Source organism: Betta splendens, chromosome 13 (genome assembly GCF_900634795.4).
Source record: "Betta splendens chromosome 13, fBetSpl5.4, whole genome shotgun sequence".
Classification (NCBI taxonomy): Eukaryota; Metazoa; Chordata; class Actinopteri; order Anabantiformes; family Osphronemidae; genus Betta; species Betta splendens.
Genome location: NC_040893.2, coordinates 9,729,535 through 9,750,282, shown reverse-complemented (window position 1 = coordinate 9,750,282; position 20,748 = coordinate 9,729,535). Strand labels below are relative to the sequence as shown.

The following is a 20,748-nucleotide window of genomic DNA, read 5'->3' as shown; positions in this document are numbered from 1 at the left end:
ATATGAACAATCAAAAGAAAAACAATGACATAAATAATACAGATATGAAATGAAATAAATATAAGCCATAGTTTAAGATAATTAACCAACATTATGCTGTCTTTGTTTGTTCCATGAGATGTAAATATTGTCCTTTATTGTTCAGTAAATCACTCTGTGCAGTAAAGGCCCAACAGGCAACAGCAAAGAGCTTTCTGAAAGTATGGGGACTGCTATTACTTAAAAAAACATTTATTAATTACTTTATGAAAATATTTATATATAGATAACATCCGAAAACTCTTGGCTGTTTGCGTATTGGATGATTTGTCAGGCGGCACAAGGTAAAAGCATAAAATACAAGAAAAGTGAAACTATTTCCATGATCAAGTCTTTGCTGCCATCTTGTGTGACAACAGTCTCACAGTCGCAGTTACAGTCTTGCAGAAAACAGTCTGTCGGTTTGACACGAGCGCGTCCACTGAGAAGCTGAGGACTGTGAAATATACAGTATGTGCTTTCACAGGTTTGCTTTAATACCAACAACATTATCATGTGTGTGACACAATTACGCAGGTGTTAAACGCTGCAATTACGTTTTGGCCCCACTAGGTGTCAGTAAACATACATTTTATAACATTGTCTAATAAAATGCAAATTCACTGTATTAGTTGAGGCAACAAAACGCATGCAGATAATGCATATTATTATCTATGCAGGGGAAGATAAACGTATCTCTACCTGTGTTCAGTCTTCACAATCTTCCACATTCTTGTAAAAAAAAGTAGCTCAGTACTCAGGGAGGGTGACGCCTTCACATCAAGGAGATGGACGTGGTGCAGGAGGTCAGATACGTGGCCAGACCCTCCACCCCTGAGTAAACCGCGGGATGCAGCCCGGCCAGACAGCCGTGCTGCCCGCCGCCCGCGTCCTCGTAGCCCGCCTTGCACGCTCCGGCCGAGGAGCCGTCCGCCGCGCGACCGTCAGGAGGCCTGACGTGCAGACAGGCGGAGGCCGGCGACGCGGTGGGAACGTGGGGGTCCGACGCCAGCGGGTCCGACGCCAGCGGGTCCGACGCCAGCGGGTCCGACACCAGCGGGTCCGACGCCAGCGGGTCCGACACCAGCGTGTCCTCCCTGATCTCCTCCCACAAGTGACCTGCAAACACAAGGGGAGACTTCACCAGACTAAACTGGACTAGAATAGAACTATACTTCTTATTATATCTTTCCAGTATTGTGAATGTTCTTGGTTTGGCTTGCTTCTTACCTTGCAGCTGCAGGTCCGTCAGGCTGGGATTGAGCGTGTCTACGTCGTAGCTGCTGTCTCCCTCCATCAGAAGGTCCTGCATGCTCCTGGGGCCGACGCCGCACTCGGCGCCCTGGCTCCCGGCGCCGGCCGCGGGCTGCCGTGCACAGGGCGAGTACCGGCCGAACGAGTCCCCGGGACGAGCGGCGGCGGGGGGGAGGTAGGTGGGCTGCCGGGCTGGAAGGTGGGCGTAGAGCGGCCGACGGACGGGGGGCCGGAGCTGGGGTGGGGGGCACGGCAGGGAGGCGGTGGTGTAGAGGGGCGCCACCCTGGATATGAGGGCTGGGTTGGTGTAAGGAGGCAGAGGCCTCATCTTGTCCGGTCTCTCTCCCAGTAGACGATCAAGGTCTTCTGCAAAATAACGCATTTGGAAATAAATAACGTCTCAAGTCAGATGAAAAGGCGAACAAGGGTGATTCATCATTCACTCGCGCTGACGAGGCCTTTGAAGGCACCCACCCGGCCTCGCCATGCTCCTGCGGACGGTGATGGGGTCCTTGCGACGCCACTTGTGGAGCTCCTCCTGCATCTTCTCCACCCTGGCCGGGTTCAGCGCCCACAGGCAGCCTTTGCGGGACGACGTCCCGTTCTTGTTCTCCACCTTCTCGAAGCATTTGTTCAGGGAGAGGTTGTGACGCACCGAGTTCTTCCATCCGTCGGGTGCTGTCTACGCGCAGGGAGGATACGTAGCTTAGATAAAGTTATTAGAAACGCATTGCAATCCACCAAAATAGACAAAGACACAAGCACATCCACCCAAAGCCCACAGGATATGAGAACACAGGATGTGAATCCATGAATGCCACCAGCAGCTCAAGGCAGTGCTTCAAATGTCTCATGAACCGGCTGAACCCGAGTGAAGCATACTTTAAATAAAAAAATTTAAAAAAATATTCATAAAGTACTGATGTGCTTCAAAAATCCCAGTTTTTGCAGAATGCACCTGACTTTCCTCTGCTCATGTGTTTTCTGGCCCCGGAGCCCAAAGTCGCAGGCAGCTGTTTGGACGGCAGCCATCTATAAGGTGCCTTCTTGAATATGAATGGCAGAAAGTCTTTGAGCTCCTTCCAGAGGTGAGTCTGAACCCATTTGATTTGTAGATATGTGAAATCTTTTGCACAGCCTTCAGTGTTTGTGGCAACTGTGGGTTCACGTAGAGTTTCAGCCCCGCAGCTGCCTTATTTAATCAGCCGTCCGTTGCGGGGGCATGAATTCAGAAGGAACCGTTTCGAATGACTCCAGCTTCCAGTAACCCTCCTACACATGCACGTGCACGTGCATGTCCTCAGTTACTCCCCATGCCGTCCTCATGCCTTCACGCGTCACTGCTCAGCCACAACCACCAGCTGCAGGCGTCCACGCGACGTCGACCAACGGGTCAATTCACGCTTTCATCCGACTAACGGCTCGAGATGCCTTTATTTCGTTGAACCCCGTGCGACGAGCACCGTGCGATACCTTGAAATACGGGAAGTGTTCCGTCATGAAGCTGTAGATCTCGCTGACTGGCAGGCTCCCTGTTTTACTGTTCTTCAGAGCCATGAAGATCAGGATGCTGTCGATGAGGAAAGACATGATTTTTTAGCAGTTTTCTACAGCTGTTCAGACACGCGAGGCAATGTTACGTTACCTGTATGAGTAAATGGGCTTTGGAAACAGGGACTGTGTGTTTTCCTGATGCGCTGGAGTGGACAGACCTTGGACAGGATACTTGGAGCTGCTTGTCTGGCCGTTACTGGAGTAGAGCTGAGAGGAGACCTGGAGACATGGCTGCACCATTAATGGTGATTATTGCTGACTTCACATATTTATATTAAACCTAAACGAATGCCTGTCCCAAACAGCCTTCACCATTAGTTTAAACAGCACACTCACTCACTTGCAGAGGCCCCAGTGAGCTGCAGGACGCGTAGCCCTGAGGCAGGAAGCAGGGCGGCTCCACTGGCACCGCTGGCAGTTCTGGGTACGAACTCTGCAAACACGAGAAGACAAAAACCAGACATCAGCCACTAAACATGTCACACGAGACCCCCCCTGTCGTAAACCTAGCGACCTGGTGGAGGCTGCTGCCGTACTGCTCCCAGGGGGGCGACGCCTCGGTGCCGGCGCCGTACGGGCGCCCGTCGGGGCCGCAGACCCCCTGAAGGCAGCTGAACGTGGGCGAGCACTGCTGGACGCACGCTGCCGCCATGGCCGCGCCGTCGCTGAACTGCCGGCGGTACGGGTGGAAGCGGGCCGAGCCGCCGGCGCCGGGCCCCGGCGGCTCGTCGGTGCTGTGCCTCCTGCTCGGCCCCGCGGCCCTTAGGCCGAAGGTGCTGACGTCCCGCTGGGTGAAGCGGACGCCTGTGTCCTCTCTGGTCTGTGTCAGGGCGGAAGCAGAGGCTGCTTTTAGTACAATGCGATGCTGCGTTGCCGCGGTGCCGCACGACGCATGCTCAGCACCTGTGGCTCCGCCATCGGCTGGCAGGAGGCCCCCCGGGGCTGGCAGGTGCGCGGTCCGGCCCGAGGAGTCGGCGTCTGGGATCCGCGTTTGCCGGAGGAGAACGTCGGGGAGTCTGACATCCTGCGTCACAATCAAAAAGGAGAAAATCAGCTGTTGTTTATTTTTTCTGAATGGTGTTTTCCGATTCTTTTGTTTGCATCCGTTCACGTTGTCCAACCGGCCGCGCGTCATTCCACCAAGAGCAGCGATGCGTTAGAGGGCTTACGTGCCATTTAGTAAAACACAAACCTGATTCATTTTGGACGCTAGACTTTAATGTTATAAAGCTCTAGATAAAAAGACGAATAAAACGTCTAAACAAGAAAAAAAAAGAAACCCTTAAGTGTCATTTTTCATATCTTCACATTGGAGATAAAAAAATACAAATGGCCACAAACTTGCTCTAAGTGCAGCTTTTGATTTATGCGCCTGTTAACACATGATAAGAATCACAGCTTAAGTACGTTTGGTCACTGATCCCTCGAGATCAGATATACTGAGCCTTTATTCTAAATCTGAGAGATATAATATACTGTGTCCTGTGACAGTTAGTTCACCTTCAGTGGCACTGGAGTCTGACATGAGAGGACGTATGGGGGGGGCATGAGTTTATTTAGCAAAGGCGTAAAGAGGTGTTACGTGATCCCAGCAGAGGTGAGAGACACGTGGCCCGGGTTCCAGTAAGTGTAACTTCAACCCTGACACAAACCAAGCTCATTAAAAGTGCCAACAAACCATGGCTGAGGTCGCACAAAGCCAGATAACGCTGAGGCCGAGAGTGTGTGTGTGTGTGTGTGTGTGTGTGTGTGTGTGTGTGTGTGTGTGTGTGTGTGTGTGTGTGTGTGTGTGTGTGTGTGCGTGCGTGTGTGTGTGCGTGTGTGTGCGTGTGTGTGTGTGCGCAGAGATGAAACGAGGCCGAAGTGTCAAAGTGAAAGCTGAGAAATTGCCTTTTCACCACTGTGGCAACAAGTCCTCTCATCTGCTTGACAGACGCGCTGCCACCAGCCAGAACGGATGCACTTACAGTGCGAGAAGTGCCTCATCACGGTGAGGACCATTACAAATGTTTCCTCTTCAAGCTGCCATGATGACACTTTGGGGGGGTTTAACGCGTACAGTCTGATCATACAACATGAGCGTCTCAGCGCTACGCAACCTGCAATTACATGAAAGCCAATAACCCAGCAACCGTAACGCAGAAACATTTCTCAACATTTAGGAAGAATCTCCATTTTCCAAATGCAGCATTAACTGAAGAGCCTGATGACGGGATTTAGATGATGGATGGACGGTTTAACGATGAGAATCTGAGACTGACTAATGGTTCAAATGTGCTTAGAGCTACTCTTAACAATAATTCAATTACATGTGTATTTGCAGATTATTTATACTTCTATTATATTATATTCTTCCTTTATTTAGACTTCTTTAATGGGATTGTGTAAAGACTGAGTTGGTTGTTCCTGTTTACAAAAGGACGACTGAGTCATATTTACTGCTCTCAGACTGAATTTGGTTTATTGAGAAACATATTTTAAACATTTCTTGGAAGGGTTTTTTGTCAGGACCTGAAAAGTTGCTTAACGAATCATCATTGTGATATATTCAATGGAAAGGCAGCTCTGTCATATAAACATCTACTGCAGGGCTCGCTCCCCTCCCTTCTGGGCTCTTCTTGGGCTATAACTCTGGAGGAGCTGCCAGACTCCCTCATCACCCAAAAGATAAGCAGCTGACGAAATGTTTGGAGGGTTGTGGATTCCACATACATTCACATCCCATTTAGACAAACTATGATGTGTTTATGGTTATGGTGAGAATCAGACAGGGTTGAATTAAGTCAAGTTTTTCTTTGTTTTCACTGATTAGCAAAACACAGTTGAATTCCACTGGAATCATTGCCACTCTTGTTACCAGCCGGCCCATTTTTACAGTCACTTCCTGGCATTCAGCCTGTTCTGTGGTTCCTTCTGTTTCAATTGTGTGGTTTAATTGTGAGTCAGAGCAGTTGGTGCCAGAAGCAAACAGAAAGTAAAACATGTATACAATTAAGTTGTAAACACACTATTATTACTTTACAAGCCCTATAATGACATTTATGTTAGAAATAAAATTATGTAATTTTTATGTTCATCAGATTTCCAAAGCTGTGAGACATGGACAGACTGTTGTTTAGGATGTGACAGCTGAAATTAAAACTAGGTTATTTACAACATCTTGTTGTTCCTGTTCATTATAACCCTATAGTTGATAAATGCAGCATTATTTTATTATTTATTATTATTTTTGAACAAACTTTAATATATGATTATACATTTAATATATGTTATCTACCTTATTTTCCTTTATATATTCCTATTATTATTTTAAGATTATCTATTATTGTTTTCTCATTCATCCTCCTGGGACAAATAAACACCACGTGTCACATGCGATGTCATTCTTTCTGTAGTAACATGACAAGTTCCCAATATGCAAATGATCCAATCTGTTTTAGACGAACCTCAGTGGCACTTACTGGCAGGCTCTGGAGCCACGCCAACCAACAGACATGCAAACTGAAGCTCCCTGACTGCAACTGTTCAGCAGCTAAGTCACAATAGCTCAACTTGTTTTTAAAGAACAGACAAAAAACACCTTTAAGTGTTTCAAATACTGTAGTTTTGCGTTTCGAGTTTTCTGAAACTCTGTGTCACATTTGTACAGTACAGGAGACAGCACTTGTATTTCCTACTACCTATAACATAAATTTACTGATTATTTTTCATTAGTGGTAACAAGACTTGATTCTGAGCTTTCTACAAAAAAAAACAAAATATGTCAATACATATGTGTGTAAAACAAATGACGACTTTCATGCTTTTAAAGTGCAGCTGTCAGAACGTGCTATTTCGCCAAAGCGAAACAGCTCACAAACGAACGTGAAGCCTGAACATCCACGTTTATCAGAAAACACAAGCGTGTGCAGCCTTGAGCCTGCTGGGGTCACAGTTCACAGCACTGCCGTTCTGCACTAACATGACGTGAGGACGAGCCCGTCGAGCAGAGAGGCAAAAGCGCAAAACACAAACTACTCGTTCCAGCAAACTCACCTAACTCGACAAGTGCCCTCGCGTCTTCCTCGACTTCCAGACGTTGTCACTCAGACCTGTAAACCCTCCGTCCACATGCTGAGCTCCTTTCCCTCATAGATTCAAGCACCTCGAGCCCCCTGCGCCCTGACAGTGAGGCACCGCGCTTAGATTGACTGTCTAAATATGTATGGAAGTGGTTGATGGGCCGGTTTCAGATTTTGGCAGCTCAGAATATTATCCTCATTTCGTGTGTGTGTGTGTGTGTGTGTGTGTGTGTGTGTGTGTGTGTGTGTGTGTGTGTGTGTGTGTGTGTGTGTGTGTGTGTGTGTGTGTGTGGCACTCGTCCAGGCTAGCCCAGCAATAAGATATACAAAAAGAAAAACCTGCTGCAACAGGTTCCAAGAGATCTCGTGGTGCAGTCACTGGCAGCTGGCAGGGCTCTCTTCCTCCTTCCATCAGTCTTTCTTGGCTGAGGTGAATGGTTACTTGTGTGAGTGGCGACATAGGATACGCCGCTGATCAGAGAGCGGGCGCCGTGCCCCGCTTTCTGAGCTCACCCACGGCAGGGGCTGTCCGCCCAAATGGGATTCAGCCGCACTTCACTGTTAAACGTGCGAACGCCCGTGTGCGTAAGCGAACGCAGGCACAGTCGGGGGAGTATTTGAAGAATGCACGAGTACATCACAGCTGGGGAACCTACTGGGCAGCAGCTACGCTGCCAAACAGAAGCAGACGAGCTGGAAATGCCACTTGTGCTTATGAAAATATTAGGGGTTAGTGTCGTCAGTAATGGAGATCGGGCCGTCGTGGTCAGACTAACCTCAGAACCAGCAGGCGGCTCCAGCACACGCCTTAAGATGCTCCATGCAGGCGTCTCCTCCAGAACCTCTCCTTCCCTTAAAGAATTAAATCTGACTCCTGCTCTGAAGCCCGAACAGGGAAAGTATGAAGATTGAAGAGTGAAGGAGAGAGAGGGAGGTATGTCAATACAGGTAGATTCCTATCCTATCCTTTCAGTGAACCAGGAAAACCGTGGCAGCCTTAGCTCGTAGCTATACCTTGAACAAACCCTGTCCTCGGTGAGAGGGCGAGGCGGAATGACAGAGAGACGGAGGATTAATTACAGATTGAACAAACTCTTGTGTTACAGTGCAGGCTACTGCCGAAGGCCTTTTCTGCCAGAGATGAAGTTCTTGAGAAGGGTGTAATGTGGGAACGGATTCCGGGGGGCAAGTCAGTGAAAGTCTCATTGTCCTGTGGGAAATAATTACTCCGGTGCACAGGTGTTCTCGGTTGCAAGGTCGTGTTTTGCAGAGATACATTTACGTTGAAATCACTGCTCCGAGCAGAGTCACCTCCAAGTGGCGCACAAATATGTGAAGAAAAACGTTTGTTCTGTAAAATCTACATCACACCTGTGTCATGGTTCTGAATTATCTACTGTCGGCACATTCGAAGCTTAAACGTCCTGCAAAGCGGACAGGTGCATTTACAACAGGACGACTCGTTGGCAGATTGGTGCTGTCACCATCATCAGGTCCGAGCTTTTCTTTACCCCAAGCTTGGATTATGATTATGAGTGAGCATTTATAACTATGAGCTTTCCTACATAGTCTAAAACCCACCAGCTTTAAGCACCGTGGTTAAAAGCAAGAGGTCAGAAGATTCCTGCATCTTACATTAACACACACTGGTTTACAGGTACAATCGTTTTGTTTTTGTCAGTTTCACAATATTTCTATCATATAAAAAATATATAACAATATTAATAAAATAGGAATAAGGTCTGGTCTAATTCCATATTCCAGAAAATCTGATTTATGAGTGTTCTTCCTTCTCAGGAAAACATTCAGTCCCGCAGGGAGTGAACTTTATAGCTGAATGCTTCCCTTTTAGGCTCAGGGTGATATACATTATATATAAATTCTTACTTTGCCTGTTCCAGGGATATTTCATCATAAAATGTGCAGCTGTCTCTCTAAATGACACAATTACCATTTAATCACGATTCAGCCTTCTTATTACATGAAACGTGTTCTAAAACGCTGAGCGGTGAAGCTGACACCTGCAGATGGCTTTGCATCACGCTGATTTGAATCTAAGGTTTGGACTGGACATTAAACAATCCAGTGCTTTTAACGGGTCCACAACAGCACAGCAGTGCATTCATACACACTATGCAGAGATCACGATATCATAGAAAATGTTGTCTTACCTCTGGAATCAGTCATCTATCACAACTTGAACCTCCACTTCTATGCAAATGCAAGAGAGTTGAATGATACAGTGCTTCAGTCTCTGCCAGAAAAAGGCTCTTCAGATTAAATAGGAATGTTTTTTTGATAAAAACATTGAAAATCCATTTTGCCACAGGTACTCGCATGCAGCACATATATGGCCCAAGGCCAAGTAGCTCAATGAAACATTTCCAATCACTTTCCATTCCCCACTGAATGGATTTGCTTTTTTCTGATCTCTTTAAATCAACTGGGGACCCAGTGTTTACAATCCTATACTGACAAGGACACGGTTTGAGGCCATTACATTTTACAATCTCAGTCAAAAATATACAGTATAGAGTAAACCTGCAGCTTCTCTGTATTTTGTTAACATTATCTGACAAACACTAAATAGTTTATGTAACCGATCTACAGTATCTGTTAGGAGATGTGGTACAATTACAAGTATTTGAATGAGGCCAACGTCAATCGTATCAAGACTGTGTCTCTTAAAACTACATGTAGTACATAAGAGATAGGTATTCGGCTATGAGGATTAATATTAATATAAGCTGCTTATAAAAAGATTGGATATGACCCCTCATCCAACACCGTGTTTCTAAAGTCAGTGACTTCAGAGCAAAGTTGATGGTGCGGAGTGGACACGTGAGGCAAACAAAGAACAGGTGTGCCAGAAAAAGGAAAAGAGGATCTACTGGTTCTAGATCTAGAGGATAAGATATTAAATAAAAAGATATGTCTCAGCAAACTGCAAAAGGCCCAATGTAGCTTCTGTTGTCCGTTTTGTGTCCACGAAGGAATCCAATGAAAAGAACGAAGTAGCCTGCCTATCAGTAGAATAATATTTCAGAACTCATATTTAAACTGATTTGTGCCAGTAATGGACTTTGGCACCTAGGTGTCTGCGTCACACCTTTTGAACTGGGGTATGTGTTCATTATCGTGTCACTCTTCTGTGTACTAAACACGCGGCTTTAGCACTTTTTGTAGCTGAGACATTTTTGCTTACAGGCAGGACCAGGACACGCTTAACTTAAATTACCACAGAAGGAAAAAAATAGTTGATACAAAAGCAGTTTGTCTGAGGCACAGCACGGATACTGTTGTACAGGCTTGACCTCAGAGCTATCAGGCTACCGCTCAGGAAGGAATATCAGTTATTGGAAGTACTGAATCAGCAAGATGAGTGTCACAGGCAGTAAAGTTACTGATGTGCCTCCGCCTCTTAAAGCACAAAGAAGATGGAGACTCATTTATACAATACATAGTGATTAATATTTTCTTAGGTAGCTATTTATATTCTGCTCTTAGGTGTAATATGCTGGTTAACTATTAACCTCCTGTCATATTTAATTTTGACCTACAATAATAAAAGTGGCAAACAGCTGTTTTACTCCTTTCTTATGTACTTGTCTTTCCTAAACAGGACAGTAAATTCAGGCTTCCTGGTCGATCATACCTGAGAATAACTTGGCAGTAATGATAAACTATTATTAGCACAGTCCACAAACTTTAGCCCAAAAAAAGCGATTGTGTTGAGGAGTGAGAGGCCAAACCAGCCTGCAAGCACATTATGTTGTAAGGAGAGTGAAGATGATGCTAAAAAGACCAGAGAGAAACAACCACCATCACAGCCAGAGACGTGCAATATAGAGGGGATTAAAAATATATATATTTGAAAAAACACTTAACAAAAGCCACATTCTATTGGTCAGCTAGTACATTATGTTGGACAAAACACTTGGACAAGGAACAGAATACATCATCTCATTCAGACCGACATGAATTGTAATAAGCTAAAAGAAACAGAGTTTGTGGTCTTTGATTTAATGAGACTTATTGAACCCAATTCATCATGTTCTGAGATTACATGGTATACAGGGTCATGGACGGAGGCCCTTTTCCTGGACGTGTCACAGCTTAGAAGAGAACGTAAAGGTAAAAACAGAACTCCGCATTTGTGCATTTGATCCTTTTTGATTAATAAAGATTGTCTCTTTCATTTTGCTAAAGTAGATTTGGAAAATGAAATCTAAAAAATGTATAGAAGGGAGTAACTAGGTCATCCATTCTATTGAACAGTACCAAATATAATCAATTTTGAGGTGGACCTGTATTAATCCACCACAAACTGCAGGCTGCTTGCAATCTAAAAAAAGCAAACTGTGACATAAAGACCTTTACACGCGAATACATTTGTTTTGTATCATTCGCTGATCACTGCTGAAACAAAACCTTATAAATGTTCCATTATACATCCCATTGACAAATATAGTCATTTATACTAGTGTATGATCTGTGATTAGAAGCTTGCAGCATTTGTTAGTATTTGCAGGTGTGCAGCTAAAGAACCTACAGCACTGAGAAGCTTCAAACATGCTTGAGATGAAAATAGAACGAAAGTAGAGTTTTAAGAAATGTGAACTGTACTTTTGTTTCTGTGCTGGTTTAGACAAACAACTATTGACATTTAGCAGGTTTGCAGAAGAAACATACTATAGGATATATATTTTAGCAGCAACATTAAACATATTTAATAATGGTGTATCAATATAATGGCGTCTTGTTTACTGTACACCATTGCACTAATATACGCAGATGTGACATCTCTATTACTTACACAATACAAGTCATTTGACCAACATTTGTATTGCAGCCAAGACACTTTTACATAAACTTGTACAGTATTACACATATTCCGTCAGAAATGCTGACAGATTACTACCAAATTAACCACAAAGGTTTTGTGTGTATGTGAGGAGGAAAAGTGCCGATGGGTCATTTAAGGTTTATACAATTATTTAAATAGGTGTGAACATTGTAAACATTGTGATTCCAAAGAAGTCTGACTCACAAATGTTGAAATGCAGATAAACCAGATCATCCTCCTACACTGGTAGTTGATGGCTTTAGTTATAAACTATGTCCAGTATATACACAGCGTTTTAATAGAAATATGAATTCATCCTTGAATGAATAAATATTCATCAGAGTTAAGCAGGAAAACATTATGCACAGTTCAGCCAAAGTGTCTACTATTGAGAGGTTATAACTAATAAAAAATCTATTGTAAAATATGAATAAATATGAACTATGCAACTGTATAAACATCAGTATTGACTATAAAACATATTCTTCATGAGGGATATTTCTATGCTTTGTGTACAGGACATTTCATTGTGTAGTTAGTCAGATCGGCCACTGGAGGGCGCCATTGACGCAGCGACGTCGCTTTCCTTCATCTTGCTGTAAACAGCGCTATAGCGCTAGCTAGCATTAGCCAGCGGACTGGCTGCGCAACGGAGGCGCTTCACGTCGGCTCGGGGTTAGTCTGAGCATTTAACGTCAGCGCGGCTCATGTTTACGGTTCACCTGGCTCGACATGGAGGACTCGGACACCGTAGCCATTCTTCCCGAGGACGCGCTGGGCGCCGCGTCCTCGCACCCGCAGACGAGCGGCGACCCGTCCGAGCACACACGGGAGGCTGATGTCACGCCGCCGACCGGCCGCTCGGTGCGACCCCCGTTCTCATGTTGGCTGCCGGCGTCCGTCGAGCCGGTGCTGTTCCTGTCCATGTTCTCCCTGACGCTGCAGGCTCCGCTGGCCACCCAGTACCTGTGGGATCGCATCAGCGAGGACCTGGGCTACAACGGCTCCAAGAGGTCGGAGTGCAGCAACGGCTCGGTGACCCCTGACCCGCTGCAGAAGGTGGGCAGCGGCTAGCGGCTAGTTAGCCGGCGCTAGCATCTATCCGTGCCCGCAGCAGAGGAGGGTGGACGAGTCAGTGCACTGATTCAACTAACGTAGAATAACTTAATAATAATAATATATAATAATATTATAATATTATAATACAATAATAACATTCCCTAATATAATAGGTCATATCAATATAGTCAGGAGCATTTCACCCAGAAACAGTTTGAGTCAAAGAGGAACAGTGGTCACAAGTTCATTCTAAGCAGCAAGGACTCTGCACGGTCATCACATTCAGTTCAACCAGCAGCAGTTAGAAACCATGTGACCACAGATCTCCCTTTTCTCTCCAGGAGGTGGAAACTTTAACAGCCCACTGGAACCTGTACATCAGCCTGGGGGGCTTCTCTGTGGGCCTGCTGGTGGTGCCCCTCATGGGCTCGTGGAGCGACTCGGCGGGGCGCCGGCCGGTGCTCGTCCTCCCCAACGTGGGCCTGGCGCTGCAGGCGGCCGTCTACCTGCTGGTGCTGTACCTGGAGCTGCCCGTGGCCTGCTTCCTGGCGGGCCGGCTGCTCAGCGCCCTGTCGGGGGACTTCTACACGGTCCTCGCGGGCTGCTTCGCGTACGTGGCCGACACCACTGACCGGAGGTCGCGCACCTTCAGGGTGGCGGTGCTGGAGGCCTGTCTGGGGCTCTCGGGCATGCTGGCCAGCGTCATCGGGGGAAACTGGCGGCGAGCACAGGGGTAAAAAAACACTCAGTGTTCCAACCAAAAGCAGAGTTTAACTCATTACTCATAAATACGCTTTCACACAGATACATCAACCCTTTCTGGCTGGTGCTGGCCACCAGCTTGGCCTCGGCTCTCTACGCGTACCTGTTTGTCCGCGAGTCCGTCCCGCCGGACCCGAGCGCCAAGCTCATCACTCCCCGTCACTATAAGGCCGTCTGGCACCTCTACTCGACGGGCGGCGGGCGATTCCGCAGACGCCGGCTGTGGCTGTACACGCTGTGTTTCTTCCTGGTGGTGACTGTCCACTTCGGCTGCAGGGAGCTGTACGTGCTGTATGAGCTGAGCTCGCCGCTGTGCTGGGGGCCGGCGCTCATCGGCTACGGCTCAGCGGCCCAGCACCTGGCCTACCTGAGCAGCCTGCTGGGGCTGAAGATCATGCAGTGCTGCCTGAAGGAGTCCTGGGTGGCCCTAGTGGGGCTGGTGTCAAACATCACGGGGCTGTTGGTGTTCTCCATCGCCGACACCACCCAGCTCATGTTTACAGGTTCGACAAACTGCGATCTCTGATGGCTCTGATTGCTAATACTGTTCTGTTCCTGTTTATAGTATTAAGATCTAAAAGTGGGAATCTGTTCATTTGTCTGGCACCAGGTTATGGGCTGTGTTTCCTCTTCATGGCTGCGACGCCTGTGCTCAGGTCGAAGTTGTCCAAACTGGTGGACCCCTCAGAGCAAGGTCAGTTGTGTCACATTATATGTTGATGTGAATGTGGATGTCACATCTGGAACAAAGCGCTGGTTCAGCGTCTCAGCTGTGTTGTGGAATGAGGCAGTGGTGCAGAAAGCCACAGACAAAGCTTCTGACATGTGTTTGCATTTTTCTCCCAGGTGCCCTGTTTGCCTCCGTTGCCTGTGTGGAGAGTTTGTGTTATCTGGTGGGAAGTGGTGTCTTCAACTCTCTGTACCCAGCCACCCTGCACTTCATGAAGGGCTTCGCCTTCCTTTTTGCTGCCATCATTCTCTTATTTCCTTTTGGTATAATTGGGTGAGTCTCTTCTGCTCCCATTTACTTTTCTATGTGGTTTTAAACTGTGCTGTCTAGATGTGAAAGCAACACTGCTTTTTACCATGAACAACAAAGGCTCTCTGTGTTTGTGGTCTAGGACCCTGCAGTGTTTAGACCAGAGGAGAGATCACAGTGACTCCACAGGATCCATTCGCGAGGACAGTGGGCAGCAGGACCCTGTCAGATGATGACGTTTAACCTGGTGTTGTTCTGTGAGGTGAATAGCTTTAACGCAGAGACATCTGCGTCTGTCTGTGATGCTGTGACTTAAGCTAAGAACACAGCGATGAGGCAGCTGACTGTTTTTCTATTCCAGCGATGCAGGTCTTACCTCAAATCTAAAGAAGGAATCGACCTCCGACTAGTGATAAGATTTTGTCCTATCTACAGTGGCCTTAAAACACAGTTTTCCAAAATTTCATTGTGAAATTTATATAAATGATTTATTTTTTTAATCTTATGGAATACACCTTGTTCCAATTATTTTGCAAATGATATCTTTCTATGATTTTTATACTTATTTAATGCAAATTAGTCACTTTAATTTTCAAGTCATCAACCATTAGGGTATAATTAGAATTTTGTTGAACAAACCTCCTAATGATAACTGTATTTATTAAAAATAACAAACTAAAAACGTATTGTTTTGTGCACAATAGTTTGAAAGAGTTAAAACATTTTATAGGTGGTAAATAACTTGGCTTTTGTTGAATTTTCAGAATTAGGGGGTCAGATTTACTGAAATCAAAAGCTAATTTAATCAAAATCATCCTAATAGGCCACGTTACATCTTAAAATAAGACCCCTTCTTTGATATCACCTTCACAATTCTTGCATTTATTGAACTTGTGAGTTTTTGGACAGTTTCTGCTTGAATGTCTTTGAAGGTGCATTGTCATGCATGAAGATGATTTTGCTAACGGTTCTTCTTCTACTATGGAAGTTAGAAGATAGGAGGTCATTTTCACACCTTCCGGGACCTATCAGCTCTCTCCCCATGATTCCGGCCCAAATCATGACTCTAGTTTAGTTTTTTGGGACATGGTGGCCATCCACCAACCATCCACCTCTCCATCCCTCTAGACCAGGGTTGCACGACACTCATCATTAGTGTTAATGCATGTCTGGGCCCATTGCAACCATTTCTGATTATGAGCATTGGTTAGGGGTGGCCGAATAGAAGGTTTATGCACAACTGCACTCCTCTAAAGGATCCTACACCTTGAGGTTCGCCTCATACCTTGTTCAAGGCATTGCACTATTTCACGCTGTTCAGCAGCTGAGAGATCCATTCTTTTTCCCATATTTCATGAAACCTGTGGCCTGCTTAATAATGTGGAACAACCTTCTTCAGTACTTTTCCTTTAGTTGGGTTTATCTGGTAAACTGTGTCTGAGATTCATTTCAGCGACGCAATACCATCCACGAGTTTTATTTAAAAACGAAACATTTAATGTTTATGACACTTACATCCAATTTGCATAATAAGTTGGAACGCGGTGTAGTTTTGATACAGTATGTTTAATTTTGTACAGTACAGTGAACGTTTATAAATGGCACCGGCACAGAAAAAGCTGTTTACATGAGAAAGGGGCACACGACCTGGAAAGAACTGCATCTGGTTTCACACAGTGAATAGTTTGATTATAAAAAAGCTCAGGAGTTTGGTAAACTGCTTCTACCTGAAATGTTAGTGGTTCATTAGTGATTTTATAGTGCCAACATATCTTTTACTCTTCTGAAAGTTCTGAGTCTCTTTCTTTTGCCTATTACAGCATATTTGTATTATTGTATTGTACTGGTGATGTCGGTTTGCACTTTAAGGAGACTCTCAACCATATTAAGTCTATTCCAAAGTTTTTGGTACAAGTAGACTGAAACATTCTCACAAAGTCGATGTCCCCTGTAATAGAGAAACCATCCAAGCCATCAGCAAAACCACATAAGAGTGAAAACTGCAGTGATTGCAGGGTTACATCATGACACTACCAGCTTCCCCTTTTCTGCCATGAGATCATGGCAGAAAAGCAAACTTTCCATCACAAACACCACTGGTACTGACCTACAGCCAGTGAGCACAGGGTTAATTACCTCATTAAGGAAATAAGATCTGACAGATCAGATTTAAAATGCACAAAGGGAAGTTACTGGGTTGAGTGAACTACTGTGAACTGAGCTGTTTGAAGTTTGCTTTTGACAACCAGACAAATGATTTAATAAAACCATCAGTTCTTTATTCTGATCATGAAATTAAATATATAAAATAATGTTGACAATTAAACAAAAACACTGTTGAATATGGTGGTTAAAGTTGTTCATACATGATTTGTAATTGAAATGAGGTTCAACATTTCATGTACAGAAGATTTTATTTTTGATCTTCATCATTTTGAACAAAAACAAATAAAACTGACAACATTTAATGTGTTTTTGTTTGACGTTAGTTTCAGTCACATATTTAACAATGGTTTTAAAAGAAAGTTGGAGACAAAATATACTAAGGCAACGTGGAACCAAGGTTCTGTAGAACAGTTGCAGGCGGGTTGTAGCCTGTTTTTGTAGAATGTATGTATAACTTAACTATAACTTAATGAAGTTTTGGTTGTTTTTCACGTCACAAATTAGTCCGTTTGCAAAATCCTAAAGTATTTTGTTTTACACTGGTTAAAAAAATGATCAGTTGGTTTCTATCTTGTATAAGTATATTTTTAAGCTTATTACAGTATATGTCAGTAGACGTGTGTGTGTGTGTGTGTGTGTGTGTGTGTGTGTGTGTGTGTGTGTGTGTGTGTGTGTGTGTGTGTGTGTGTGTGTGTGCGCGTGTGTGTGCGCGTGTGTGTGTGTTTATTGAATCCACCTTTGGGTAGGAGATATTCAATCCTCAATGGGTGTTTTTGTCACCTGTAAATGTCTTTTGTTAATTATTTCATCATACAGAATGCAGCTCATTCCTGTACAACATGCCTCCAGCTTACATCAGGCCAGCTGTGCCCACCAAGATAACACAAAACGTCAGCACAAATCAGACCTGCTTTACCTTCTGAATGTTTGGTGATTTAAACTAATGCTGATTGCGTACTGCAAACTGAAACGGTGATTGCTCTTGGTGATTCTGCTGGATGCCAGTGACGGCTGATCTATCACAGTTATTTTCCTGAGAGACAAGGCTTAGACCTGATTACACATGTACAGCAGTATGAGGATACTGGCATTAAAGGCTTACGCTGTATTATGTACAATCTGAAACACTATTAATTTGTTCATTTGCGCTACATTGGGCCTAAATACATACAGTTCCCTATGTGAGCATGTAGATTTAACAATACCATGCATTTGAACAGAGGAAGCTGCTGCACTTTTCACCAGAAGCCATGTTGGAAGTTATTACAGAGAGGTTGGTTCATTGCTTCTTCTGCCCTTTGGACGCGTCAGGCTTGTCTACCTGGTCTTGTTGTCCTTTCAGAAAGCGCAGGATCTTCTCGATCGTGGCCTCCTGATACTCATGGGACCATCTGTGTAGAGAGATGGTGAAAATAAGTTGTCTCTAGAGGATGACATCATGAGTAGGTTTTTAGGGTACACAGTAACTCACTTGATGCCATTGAAGTTGAGGATAGCTCTCATGTCCTCTGGCAGGGACGTGGGATCGGGCCACGTAAAGTTATCTGTGACGGGAACGATGTTCTTCTTGGCAGCCAGAGCTGTGACTATCTCCTGCAACATCAGTTATGATTTCTTCTAAATAAACCCTGTGATGTCCTGCCCCTCACGCATGAAGAATAAATGACCTCTGACCTTATGCACCCAGTCCTTCATGGCCATGTCCCCCATGCACTTGTCCAGCGCGTTGGCAGACAGCACCAGGATGAAGTTACGCGCCCGCTGCACACTCTGAATCAGTTTGTCCTCAAACTTCCCAGCCTCCAGCTTCTCCACATCTATGAAGACGCTGTAGCCTCGAACCTGCAGGTGCACCTTCAGAAGGCTTCGTTTGGGGCAGAGGAAGGAAGGCAGTCAGCGCAAAGGAGGATCCACACAGACAAGGATGAAAACCTGTGAATCGGCACCTGGCCAGCTGGGAGCCCGTGGTCCGGCGGTAGCTGATGAACACGTCGGGCCCGGCGGGCCGCGCGTCCGTGTGGCAGGGCCTAGCGGGTTTGCGGCTGGCATACAGTATCTTGGCCCTGTGGACCCCGTTGTCCACGAGGCAGTCCTGCAGGAGCTGCTGGTCCGTCAGGTGCTGGACGCTGCCGCGATCGACCCCCGACTGGACCATGCCATAGGTGTACTGGCGGAACCGAGGGTCCACCTCAGCCAGCCAGTCGGCCATGTTGTTGGGGTCACACGTGGAGTAGTTGGCGTACGTCTTCAACACGCGCAGATCTCTCAGGAATCTAGGATGATAATAATAATGGCGGGGTTTATTTAGAGTCAGGTGGTTGTGTTACAGGGTTCGCAACACTCACCTTCTTCGAACAAGGCCCGCCGTCATGCCCAGGTCGGAGCTCAGATCCTGGTCTGTGATGTTCAGCAGCAGGTCTCCATCCACCTGCAGCTCCTGCACACGCAGGTTGTTAAAAAGTACGTCCGACGCCAAACTACAAACCGCTGGACTCGTTGAACCCACCTGGAAACGCTCGCAGTAGGCGCTGAAGCCCACCTGCTGCAGCCAGGTCAGCACCTCACAGGTTTTCCAGTTGGGCACGCACGACAGGATGCGCTTGGGCACCTCCTCTCCCATCATGCTCAGCGCCCGCTTGGCGAGCGCGCAGGCCGTGCCGTTGCTGGAGTACATGACGATTCTTTTGAGGCTCTGCACCGCTCCGATCTCTTGGAATATCTGGGAAAGGAGAGGAGGAATTTCCATCGGGTCTCAGCAGATCTGTGACTATATAGGAAGAAGCAGACAGGGAGTTCACCTTAGTGTTGTTCTGACGGGACTTGATGCTGGCCTCAACGCAGAGGTAAAAGGCTGCAATGCACTTTCCCTCCAGCCTGGTGCCGTCCAGCAGCGGCAGTAGCTGCTGCAGGTCGGACGCCGTCCTTCCCTGCATCGAGTCCGCACTGTCCAGCAAACTGCGGGCGAAGTCGTCCGGGTCCAAAGAGGCGATGAACGGCTCCACCAGCTCCAAGGTCCCCGACTTCACCACCTCCTTCTCGATTTCCCGGTTGGCGGCCAACACGGTCACCGCCAGACACGCGTGGAAGCGAATGAGCTCGTCCTCCTTGGAGAAGGCCAGCGGGAAGAGCCACTCGGCCGCCTGCTTCTCGATCATCCGGCGCTGGCAGCGGTGGCCCCCGTACATGGCGCAGTTGGCCAGGGCCAGGGCGCAGTGGCGCAGCACGGTGGGGTCGGTGCTCCTGCACCAGAACAGCAGCGCGTCCAGGGCGCCGTTGGCGATGAGGTGCACCGACGTCTCCTCGGTGTGTTTGAACATGTGCTCCAGGATGCCGGAGACGCTGCGAGCCAGCTGGGCGTCCTCCTGCTGCCGGCTCAGGTTGAGGACGACGCCCAGGCCCATGCGGGCCACGTAGTCCCTGCCAGTGGAGAAAAACACAATAGTGAAGGAAGTCGTGGACTGAGGAGGAACATTCATGGGTCAGCTGCTATTTTGGCCTTGATGGATCTTCATAAATGGCCTGATAAACTCGTCTAACCTGGCATGAGTGTTCATCATTTTGTCCAGCCCTTTCCGTACCTGTTGTCTGCGATCAGTATCTGCTCCAGCAGCTTCGCAGACTCGTAGGTGATCTCCACCGCCGGCGTCTGCTGGAGCTGGAGCAGCAGCTCCAGGCCTCCGTCCAGCCGGATCCTGTTGCAGATGCCCTCGGCCACCTGTCGCCCCACGGTGGGCAGAACCCACGCCTCCTCCACCAGCTGATAGATCTCCGCCACGGCCCTGCGCGTCTCGTCCGAATCCGAGCTCTCCTTTCCCGACTTCAGCCTCCTGATGGCGCCGCGCAGGGCGGGGATGGAGGTCTCCAGGACGGCGTGGACGTCTGCGCTGATGCCCGGAGAAACCGCCCTGGGGCCGGAGCCGGAGCCGGAGCCGCTCCTTCCTCTCTGCAGTCGGCTAACATAATCCGGGACCGTGAGTCTGTCTGAGCTGAACATGGTGCAGAGATGCCGGCGAAGCCTCCACAGGAAGAGCGTCAGCGACAAGAGCATC

The 20,748-nt window shown here is 46.8% G+C and overlaps 3 protein-coding genes across 5 annotated transcripts; 1 reads left to right on the top strand and 2 right to left on the bottom strand.

Annotated features, from left to right (window-relative positions):
- Positions 1-88: 88 nt before the first annotated feature.
- foxn1 (forkhead box N1) lies at positions 89-7,138 on the bottom strand. 2 transcript variants are annotated; one of them, XM_055514299.1, is made up of 10 exons: positions 6,862-7,138; positions 3,730-3,850; positions 3,341-3,646; positions 3,167-3,259; positions 2,918-3,045; positions 2,746-2,842; positions 1,747-1,954; positions 1,249-1,638; positions 1,071-1,137; positions 89-1,040 (listed from the first exon to the last, which is right to left on the bottom strand). In XM_055514299.1, exons 2-10 carry the CDS (start codon positions 3,847-3,849, stop codon positions 794-796), a joined length of 1,656 nt encoding a protein of 551 aa, XP_055370274.1. In that variant the 5' UTR covers position 3,850; positions 6,862-7,138; the 3' UTR covers positions 89-793. The 2 variants fall into 2 exon arrangements, with proteins under 2 accessions (XP_055370274.1, XP_029026027.1); XM_029170194.3 differs by having other exon boundaries at positions 89-1,137; positions 6,862-7,135.
- Positions 7,139-11,732: 4,594 nt separating this feature from the next.
- On the top strand, positions 11,733-17,001 carry slc46a1 (solute carrier family 46 member 1). Of its 2 annotated transcripts, XM_029170507.3 has the most exons (7): positions 11,733-12,792; positions 13,134-13,525; positions 13,597-14,057; positions 14,165-14,248; positions 14,401-14,557; positions 14,676-14,795; positions 14,895-17,001. In XM_029170507.3, the coding sequence occupies exons 1-6, from the start codon at positions 12,466-12,468 to the stop codon at positions 14,764-14,766; spliced, it is 1,512 nt and encodes a 503-aa protein (XP_029026340.1). In that variant the 5' UTR covers positions 11,733-12,465; the 3' UTR covers positions 14,767-14,795; positions 14,895-17,001. The 2 variants fall into 2 exon arrangements, with proteins under 2 accessions (XP_029026340.1, XP_029026339.1); XM_029170506.3 differs by having other exon boundaries at positions 14,676-17,001.
- A 315-nt stretch (positions 17,002-17,316) lies between these two features.
- Positions 17,317-20,747, bottom strand: sarm1 (sterile alpha and TIR motif containing 1). The gene is made up of 8 exons (XM_029170500.3): positions 20,278-20,747; positions 19,498-20,116; positions 19,206-19,418; positions 19,045-19,136; positions 18,646-18,972; positions 18,374-18,563; positions 18,171-18,292; positions 17,317-18,090 (listed from the first exon to the last, which is right to left on the bottom strand). The coding sequence occupies exons 1-8, from the start codon at positions 20,745-20,747 to the stop codon at positions 17,979-17,981; spliced, it is 2,145 nt and encodes a 714-aa protein (XP_029026333.1). The 3' UTR covers positions 17,317-17,978.
- Position 20,748: the final 1 nt, after the last annotated feature.